The sequence below is a fragment of the Lichenostomus cassidix genome, chromosome 2, assembly GCF_008360975.1.
Source record: "Lichenostomus cassidix isolate B80296 chromosome 2, HeHo_3.0, whole genome shotgun sequence".
Classification (NCBI taxonomy): domain Eukaryota; kingdom Metazoa; phylum Chordata; class Aves; order Passeriformes; family Meliphagidae; genus Lichenostomus; species Lichenostomus cassidix.
This window is the reverse complement of record NC_139482.1, coordinates 129,973,979-129,983,948: the sequence shown is the minus strand read 5'-3', so window position 1 is coordinate 129,983,948 and position 9,970 is coordinate 129,973,979. Positions and strand designations below refer to the sequence as shown.

The following is a 9,970-nucleotide window of genomic DNA, read 5'->3' as shown; positions in this document are numbered from 1 at the left end:
GGAACAGGGATTTGTGAGAAGCCAAAACCCATTGGTACCCTGAAAAACAAAAAAAAAAAAAAAAGAAAGAGTAGGAGGTGCTGATGTTTCTTTGCACTTCTGTGAAGCTGAAATGCTGGATTTGTGCCACTGCCTCTTATGGCAGATCAATGTGTTTATCCAAGTGAGGACTTATATGATTTAGGGTTGTGTGTAAAGGGTGAGGCGATGTCAGGCAAACAAATTTCTGCAAGGGGAGGTCAGTGTGAGTCCCAGCACCTGTGAGATGATTCTCCATCCTCTTTTCTAGCAGGGCAAATAAATTCCGGAGCCAGACCTTTGCCAGCAGTGTCATGTGATCTCAGGAAACGCTTTCTAGACTGTTTGGAGGTTGCTTCCTCCGCTTGACAACCCATAATTTTATATATGAGAGGTGAAGAGATCTACAATCTTTAATGAGGGTGATGTTTCTTAGCAGCTTCAATGATTACTCTGTAGAACTGTTGCTTTGAATAACGTATTACCCATTGCTCTATTTTTAACCCTGTAAATTATTCTCAGATGAGAAGTATAATATTTTTTTTTTTTCTTTTTAAGGAGAAAGGCAGAATCAGTAAAAAAATGCTTCAGAAATCAGATGGGAACATTCTTCTACCCTGTCTGAATAGTGTGCAACTTGAAAATTAGTTACAGGAGATAAAATTAATTTCTGGTGTAACTTAATGAGGAGCCAGGTGCATAAATTGGAAAAGAAAATAAGAATAACATGATGAGAAAAGAATAGTTCTGGCACAACACCTCACCAAGGGATATGAGTGGTGACTTGGGTTGAATGTTGTTTGAAAGTACCATCAAAGGTAGTTTAAAGTCAGGAGTATTGTGAGAGGAAATGGAGAGCTAGCACAGCAGGAGCAGTTACTCCAGGGGCTTTCTGCTGCTTATATGTGCACAGCTGGGGCCTCTAGGGATGGGGTTATTTTGGAAGAGATGAAAGGTTGTGTCAAGTTGATTTAGTGCCTGCAAGTGCTGGTGGTATGTTGCTTAGTCCCTAATCTGTTAGGTAGAGAACAAGAAGCTGGTACTGTTTGTTCAACTGAAAAATGTGGGTTCCCCAGCACAATCACCAATTAAGAGCATTTCTAAGAATAGAAATCTATCCTGATGTGCATGTTTAAAAGAAATTTATCTTCACAATGAGGCCCAGGCTTCTCTTTGATTATAATATATATTCAGAATATGCTGAAACTTAAATCAGTTCTAGATCCCTGGTGAAATACCATTTTTTTATGCATTTAATTTCCATTTTGTGGCACAAAACTGAGTTCTTGAGTGCATTACACAGTACTGGACAAGAAATAGTACAAAGAGCACCAGATACAGTAGTTCCCTGCAGTGTTGTAAAGTTCTATACAAAAATGTACAAATACTGGAGGTATTAAATTTGGAAAGCTAAATGCAAAGTTCTTTGTTTTTAAGTTTGCAACGTGAAGTGGCTCATGCTCTATAACATGTGAGGAAAAACCAGTCTTTTTTCAAAATGGAAAGTCTGCAGGGAAAGAGAATTAGCAACTGATGAAAGTAAGTGAGTAATAAACCAGGCAATAATACAGAATCTGAACATACATAAAAAGCTTAATCACAATCTATATATAGATTTTACATCTCAGGAACATAATGTAACATATTGCTTCTCAAGGGCATCTCCAGCTCTCATAATAGCCTAGATTTGTACTAGAAATCCAAATTCTCTAACAGTTTATTCTTGGCAATAAATTAAGTTACCTCATTCGAAATATTACCACAATTCTCACTTAAACAATACAAAGATCTCAGATGAAAGGGAGTAGGCACAGCATTTTCCCTGATGCCAGGAAGGTGACTGTCACTGGCAGGAGGAGCACAGGCCGATGCAATGTTCTTCAGTAAACTGCATATCCATAGTAAGGAGATTTCTGACCATAGAAATGTTCAAGTTTCCAACACTGGAGAAAGTAGCCAGTTAGTCCTCTTATCCTTCAGTTCTGACCCACTGGTTTATGGAAGTGCAGATACCCTGCTCTCACACAACAGTGAGGGAAGAAGTCTTCAAAAGTGCTGACTATGCAAAAAATGCACTGCTTCTTCTCCCCTGTGAGGCTTTGGAGAGATTGCATTTTTTCATCGAAGTGTAATGTAAACATTTTCCTGTAGCTTTTATTTAAAGAGAGGTAAGTTTTCTCAGCCTTTACTGCACTGATCCCTAGAACAGACATTACTTCATAAAATGGTGGGAAAGGTGTGCCTTATTCTTCCTTACCTAGGTATTTTGGGGGAGCTGAGACAGCAACATTACTTAAATCATTAAATTGTGATTCTGCTCAGTGAAAAATTTTGTTAGTCATAAGCAAATATTAAAACTGCTGTACAATACTGTCCAATTCTCAAACACAATAAATTTAAGCAGAAATAAAGCAGAAAAAGGCTACATCCCCTAGCATGGTCAGGGGAACAGGACTTGCAAAAAGAAAACTAAAAGGAAGCTTGAGAGGTATAAACCTGTGAAAATACGTATGTAAGGCCATATGGTTGCTGTCTATAAATACACTAAGAGGAAAATGAAATATTTAAGCTAAAGAAGAGTGTTGGCAAAAGACAAAAATCTGGTATAAAACAGCCATTAATAAAATTATGCTAAAAGCTGTGCAAGCCTTAGAGAGCAGCACAACTCTGGAATGGTCTTCAGGAGGAGGGGGAGCAAAAATGTGACTACTTTTAACATGGAGTTAGTTAAGTTTATGAAAGGAATTCCTGTGCACTGTGTAAAGTAATTGTCATGATAATAAGAACATCTTAAATTTCAGTACTTTATTTAGTGCCTTTGATCCAAAGCACTTCTATAAAAATGCAATAATGGAAATTCCTTTCAACCAGTACAATAAAAGTTGGAATTCCTTTGGGTATTTCATTTTCTTTAGTAAAATGCAATTTGGACATGTTCCATTCAATATTTGCAGAAATTACAGAGCATCAGTCCTACAAATAATAATAAACCTATAACATAGGATAAGCTATAGGTTATTGAAATGAGGTGTTGCAAAGTTAAATCCAACCTTTGCAATGTTAAACTAGCAACAGCTGAGGGAATTTGTGGCTCTTTGGCAAGTCTACAGGTCTCACCAAGTAACTGCCCTGAAAGTCCCTGTTTTCAGCTCTGTGAATCTACTGCTTACGAAACTGAGGTAAAACCACTCCTTGGAGCTGAGTTCTCTGAAAGCTCCCAACCAACAGACCTGGTAAGAGCTTGCAGTGTCCTTTGCATCAGTGATAGAATTTGGTACCCTTGCAGCATGTAACCTGACCAGAGTGTATGTGCTGCACATGCCCACCTCTTCCTTCCCTTGTTTCTTTCTTGGTATTTCAGTTCAGCAGGTGACCTCACACTGGTCCGTGTGTTGGGTGGCTTTTTCTGGGTGGTGATAGTTTATACAAATGCAGTATGAATCAGGGACAGGATTATTGAATTTTGCCTGCAACTCAGCATAAATGAAATTGAACCAGCCCTATCCAGAAGTTTAAACCTTAGCAAAATGTTTCAAGTTTGGACACCAAATTCAGGTTATCTAGGTCTATGTTCAGGACCACATATATCGCGCTTTGAATTTCAGGGACGGCAAGCAACAGCTTGCCAATTGACTTGTAACTTGTGCAGGCTATGTTGAAAATTGGTAAGGCTGGAAAGAACCCTTTTCCCTCACACTTCATGGCCTAAATCAGCTACTAACTGATGTGAGGGGAGAGTGTTCAATGGGAATGGGGAGGGGGGTAAGTTGTTTCATACTGTGTATTCTGTCGTAGATCACTGGGCAAACAGAAACCTGATCCTGGGTGCTCAGCTTTCTGGTTTTTAGGCAGAGCTGATACAGCATCAAAAGATCCAGACCAATCTGCAACCTCTAATAGCCTTAATGTGGCGATTACCTATTTGTACCATATTTGCTTTATTTTGCTGGTTGCGCCACTGTTTGTCATGGTACAAAAACACAGTCTTCCAAAAAAAAAACCCAATTTTAGCTTTAGTATTTTAATTTCTCTCCTAACTAGCTTGAATTTAACTTCTGTGCCTCTCTAGTCTTCACAAATAACACTAACACAAAAATTCATTGGAACGTTGTATGTAATGAAAGGGATGGAAAAGCAGTAGGATCTGAAGAGAAATGCTGTTCTGCCCACTGAGTGCCAGTAGTTTGTTTTCTAGCACAGATCCCAAGAAGTAAAAAGAGGGAAGCAGTGGCTTCTGCCTGTTGAGTACAAGTGCTTGATCTCTGTACAATTGTGTAAGGGAGGAGACTGCGCACTCAAAAAAACCAACTTTATGCAGATTCATTATTACTCCTGAAATCCCAGATGATCTGTTCTCTCATGGTGTTTTTTTTTAAACAAGTACATGCCAGCCCTTGAAAGGATTTAAATTGACTACATCACAGAAGTAGGTAGGAGGATCTACCCACAGATAGTGCAGTATTAGGCTCTTTTTCTTTATCTGTTCCCTTCTTAGGCCCTTATACTCTCCCTTAGCTGTAAATTGTGGGGTTTTTTCTGAGGGAAAATGTTTTTTTGCTTAGAGTTTCCTTGGCAGAAATTTTAATGGAATTGTCTGTCATCAACACCTGCTTTCAAGTTTTACTGATAAAATTAGATTTTATATCTCAGCATCACATATGGCATCTTTAAAATTAGTCTTTTTGCAGTATATGAATGTCAGTTCCTAAAATGCTGCCTATACTGTTCATGTGGGAATATTTCACTTCATTAAACAAATCCAAGTTTTTCATTGGAGCTTTTAATTGTTGAAAGCCCACATGTTCACGTGTCTAATCTCAAAACCATTTTGATGGACTGATACAACACAGCTGCTGCTTCACTGGGACTGAGCTGTGAGCAGATCCCTTCTGGAAATGGCATCCTGAGAGGTCTGTATAGGCTTCCATACTAGAGTCACTTGTGAAAATATAGTCTTTGAATATGTAGCTATCTGAAAATGAGGGGTGGCCTTCTTCAGAGGGCTCAGTATTGACCTAGTACTGGCAGCAGATGAAGGTCTATGCTTAGGAGATTCTGAAAAATATTATTACACGTAACATTTCAGAACAAGAACTCCCAGATTTTAACACACATACTCAAGAGTGAGCAAACTTAGATGTGTTTTCAGACAAGTGATGATCAGAATTGCTGGTCAGCAATATGGGTAGAAGTGTTCCTGTATCAGTGACTCACAGGTGGCTGTTTTAAACTGTTGTAAAATGCATGGGAAGTCCTATACTAGTAGAGATACTGGTATAGGTGAAAGGTGATTTTTTCATTACTCATGTCACAGATGAGAATTTTTATTCCACTTGGGTACATTCATTTCTCTGCTCAGATGAGAAAATGCACAAAGTAACAGATCATCGCTATACCACTAGCACTAATGTGATGGAAGTGGTAACATTTATATGGAAAAGTCAGCATTTAGTACCCTTATGCAACAGGATGAAAATGTGCAAACTGTTAACTTGTAATAGAAATGTCTTTAGTTTCTCAAGTGCAAAGTGCAGTGTCAGCAACACTATCCTCCAGGAAAAAAAAAAAGACAAACATTTATAAACATAGCTCTTGATAGCTCTCATGCAAACTGCTGTCAGACTTGTACACTAATGCAGTGAATCATTCAGGCTCAGCTCACTGGGGGTACTCCTGCTCATATTGGTCAGACTGGCCATAAGGGATTTAACTTTATAAGCATAGTAGTCCCTTAAGTTGACAGATGGAACTTCTTTCATGCCATCACCAAAATCACAGCTTCTCATGGCACTCTCTAACTGCTTCTGACGCCTATAGAAGTGGGAGAATTTATTAAAGATGAGTGTGATGGGAAGCACTACCACTAGGATACCAGCTAGGATGCATGCAGATGCCGTCAACTTGCCAGCAGTGCTCCCTGGCACCACATCCCCGTAGCCAACGGTGGTCATGCTAACAGTAGCCCACCACCAACAAGCAGGGATGGTGGCTAACCCCTCATTCTCTTCTTTCTCAATGGTGTAAGCCACTACTGAGAAAATGGAGATGCCAACAGAGAGGTAAAGTAAAAGAAGCCCCACCTCTCTGTAGCTATACTTCAGAGTGGCTCCAAGAGACCTGAGACCTGTGGAGTGTCTGGCAAGCTTTAATATGCGGAAGATCCTCATGAGTCTCAGGACTTGAGCAACTCTGCCCAAATTTGCTAAAGTTGGGCTACTTTCCACCACCAAGTTGACAATTAATGTAATATAAAATGGAAGGATAGACATTAGGTCAATCAAATTCAGGGCATGCTTGAAAAATTTTAAAAAGTCAGGAGCTACAGCAAATCTTGCCACCAGTTCAAAAGTGAACCATGCAATACCAAAATGTTCCACGATTTCAAAGCGAGGGTCTTCCTCGGGGTTCCCATTGCTGTCAACAATCTGAAAGTCAGGGAGGCTGTTCAGGCACATGGTCACAATGGAGCCCAGCACCACCACTATTGAAAGGACACTGAAGATGCGGCTTAAAACTGAGTACCCAGGGTTATCCAAAGCAAGCCAGAGCTGCCTCCTGATGTTTCCAAAGGGCTGTTTGTCAAATTTAGAGGCATCATTGTAGAATGCCAAAATCTCATCGAAAGAAGATGTGGTGCTTTCCTGGTCACTTTGTTCCTCCCATTTCTCTTGGTCTGGCTCCATTTTCCTCCCATGGTAGCTATAACTGCAGCAGGAGTCTATAAAGAATTCATTGATTCCCCAGTATTCAATCTCCTGGCTGAAAGAAAACACGCAGAGTTCACCCATCACGTGGAGCTTGCCAGTGTTATAAAAATGTAGAACATAAGGAAAGAGCTCGGGGTTCCTGTCAAAATAAAACTCATTCTTGGTGTCATCATAGTCATCACAGAGCTCCAGTATCGACTCCTTTGAGTGGCAGCTCAGCAATTTGCCCAGCCTGGTCTCGGGGAACCTTAATAATGTGTTGGATCTCATCTTTTTCTTAAAGCCTCCAACGTTGATGCTGATCTCATTGTCTTCAAAATTTGCTTCAGATAAAGTCCTCAGACTCTGCCCTGTCATAGTGAGCTCCTTCCAAAGGTGTGTAGGGAATGAAAACCTAGGATACAATTACACAGAAAGTCGGCAGAATGAGCAAATCTACAACATATTCACCTATTGATGCTTACTCCTTCCTTCCTTCCTTCCTTCCTTCCTTCCTTCCTTCCTTTTCATTCTCTCCTCTTTCTTGCTTTCTTTCCTTCTCTCCTTTCTCTCTCCTCTCTTTCCTTCTCCTTTCTCTCTCCTCTATTTCCCCCTTTTTCTCCCGTTTCTCCCTGCTCACTCTCTTTCCCTCCCTTTCTCTCCCTCTGCCCCCGTTTCGCCCCCTTTTCCCCTTTTGTTTTCTCCCACCTCCCACTGAAGACCTTGAGGGAGGCTCCTTTGTTCCCGCCGCAGGCTCCTGTCCCTCCCCTCGCCCTTCACCTGGGCTGCGGCTGTCGCAGCCTTTGTGCCACCGGGGCCGCGCGGACCCTTCATTGCCTCCCGCCGCTCCCGGCCAGCCACACCAGGAGCCCCGCTGGCCGCCGCCGCCCGGGCTCCCGTCCCACGCCGCGCCTCCGGGGCCGGAGCCCCGCTCTGACCCGCGGTGCCGCTGCCCCCCCGGCCGCGGGGAACCCGCCCCGCCCGGCTCCGCCGCGCTCCGCGCCCGCCCTACCTGCTGCCTCAGCGGCCGCAGCCCCCCGCCGGCGCGCCCTGCTGCCCCCGAACCCCGCCCGCCATCGCCGCCGCCCGCGGGGCCGCCGGGGCTCGCCTCGCTGCCCGGGGTGCCAGGGGTGCCGGTGCCAGGGGTGCCGGTGCCGGTGGGGTGCTGGTGCCGGGGGGATGCGGGTGCCGGCGGGGTACCGGAGGGGTGCCGGTGCCGGCGGATGCCGGCGCCGGGGATGTGCCGGTGCCGGGGATATGCCGGTGCCGGGCCGGGCCGGGCAGGACAGGACAGGGCAGGACAGGGCAGGGTGGCCCCGCCGGCCGCGCGGTGCTGAAGGGACAGCGGCCGCCCCGCTCAGCGGCGGGAGGCGGCGGCTCGCCCGCTCGTCATGGCGACGACCCCCGCGGCTGCCGCCCGCCCCCGCCGCTCCCACCTACCCGACCCGACCCCGCCGGCAGCGCTCGGGGCTGCGGCGGGACGGCGGGTGGGTGGGCGGCCGGGGGCTGCGGAGGGGCGGCCCGGCGGAGCCGGTGTGCTGGAGGTGCCGCCGCCGCTCGCTCTCGCTCTTGCCCCCGCGCACCGGCGGCGGCGGCGCCGCAAACTCGGGTTTCCTCCCCACCGCGATCCTGCTTCACGCCGTCTCCGAGCGGCACAACCTCTCGAGGGGGGACGGGGGACGCCCACCCACGGCCGCAGTGGCTCCGAGCGCCCGCGGACCCTCTCCCGAGGGGCGTCGCCCGTCCCCCGCCCCTCTCCCCCTCACCCTACCGGGAAGGCACCGGGGGCGCGGGTGCCGCTACCCCGCCCGCCCGTGGCACCAGCGGGTCCGCGCTGTGGCGCCTGGGGAGGGTCCCTGCGGGGACTGGCAATAGGAAAGCCGGGACACTTGTCAGAGCAATTTGGGGTGACGAGAGCGGAGCTGCGTGTTGAAGCTGCTCGCCGCCCCCTCAGCGCCGACTGGAACCCCCCGACCTCCGCACAGAGCCCTGCCAGCCATTTCGGGAGGGATAATCGTGAACGGCGGCACCTCGAGCGGGGAGGGTGGCAGGGCTGACCTCCCTGCTCTGCTGCTCTCGGTGCGGTAGTGTTTTCATGCTAGCACATGGAATAATGTCCTGCTACACGGTCAGCGATAGCAGCGTCCCTGCCCACGCTGGAGGCGGCTGGGAGGAAATCTCCCCGCTCTTGCTGAGCCCGGGGTGAGGCCGAGTTTCTCGGGGAGAGGCCTGATGGTGGCAATTCCTGCGCACCTGACCCCGCCTTGAGCAGGGCCTGCTGTGCAGAGCACAGGTGCTCCGAGACAGGTGCTTTATGCTGGGAAAATCCACATCGTCTCCTGCCAGCTGCGTCGTGACCGCCTCTCACTCATTGTCCCATGCATCTGAACTCTGGCTCCTGGAAATGGACTGCTGTCAATGCATTGTAGGATTAGGGTGTGCGGGGAGATGCAGACTCCTGTCTTGCTTCCCCCAGCCCTGTCAGAGCACTCCAGCCCTATGCATCACCTTTGGCTTGTTCATAAAACTTTGGTGGGGGACAGAGGTTATAATTTCCAGCTCCAGCCACACACGAGCCCTATTTACAAGGAACCCGCAGTATTAGAGATCAGCCCTTCAAGAGCCCAGGAATCTGAGTGCAGACATGGAGTGGGGCAAATAAGTCCTGCCAGTGGCCAGGTCTCCAAGAGCGTGCTCAGCTTTCCTGCCAGGGGTGTTGTGTTCATCCCACTGCATCCCACCAAGGCTGGTGCATTGTGTGACAAAAGACTCCACACCGCCGGGGACACTCCCACAGCGGTGTGCAAGGACCGTAGCACCCTCAGCCCCCCGGAGATGCTTCCGAAGATGCTTCAGAAGATCCATGCTTCAGTGATGCTACAGATGCTCTCCCTGCTCGCCTTTTCTTGGGTGGTGTGTGCTCTTGCTTTGCTCTCCTGCTGGTGAGTGGCTCCTGCCCTCCCTTTCCTACAGATGCCGTGGGTCAGGGCTCTGTGTCCCAGCATGCTTCACTGCATGTCCGGTGACATCCCAGGGGACGCTGAATCCACACGGAATTACTGACACCAGGCTGCTCTCCTTGCCAGGGAAGATGCTGCTCCTCTCAGTCCGGTTCCTCCAGCTCTTCCCCTGCTGGGAAGTGGCACACAGGAGACAGAGACTGCACATAGCAAGGAGGAGGCTTTGCAAATGCAGTGGCGACCTGCACGTTTCCCTGTAAGAGCGGGAAACGTGTCCAGAGAGGCGGCTCTCCTGCTTCCCAGTGT

The 9,970-nt window shown here is 47.4% G+C and overlaps 1 protein-coding gene across 1 annotated transcript; it reads right to left on the bottom strand.

The window, feature by feature from the left end:
• Positions 1-1,248: 1,248 nt before the first annotated feature.
• KCNS2 (potassium voltage-gated channel modifier subfamily S member 2) lies at positions 1,249-7,935 on the bottom strand. Its single transcript, XM_085053282.1, has 2 exons — positions 7,717-7,935; positions 1,249-7,119 (listed from the first exon to the last, which is right to left on the bottom strand). Exon 2 carries the CDS (start codon positions 7,080-7,082, stop codon positions 5,649-5,651), a length of 1,434 nt encoding a protein of 477 aa, XP_084909408.1. The 5' UTR covers positions 7,083-7,119; positions 7,717-7,935; the 3' UTR covers positions 1,249-5,648.
• Positions 7,936-9,970: the final 2,035 nt, after the last annotated feature.

Bases quoted from the DNA above. Each gene is read 5' to 3' on its own strand.
- KCNS2 (XM_085053282.1), bottom strand. From the start codon at position 7,082: ATGACAGGGCAGAGTCTGAGGACTTTATCTGAAGCAAATTTTGAAGAC.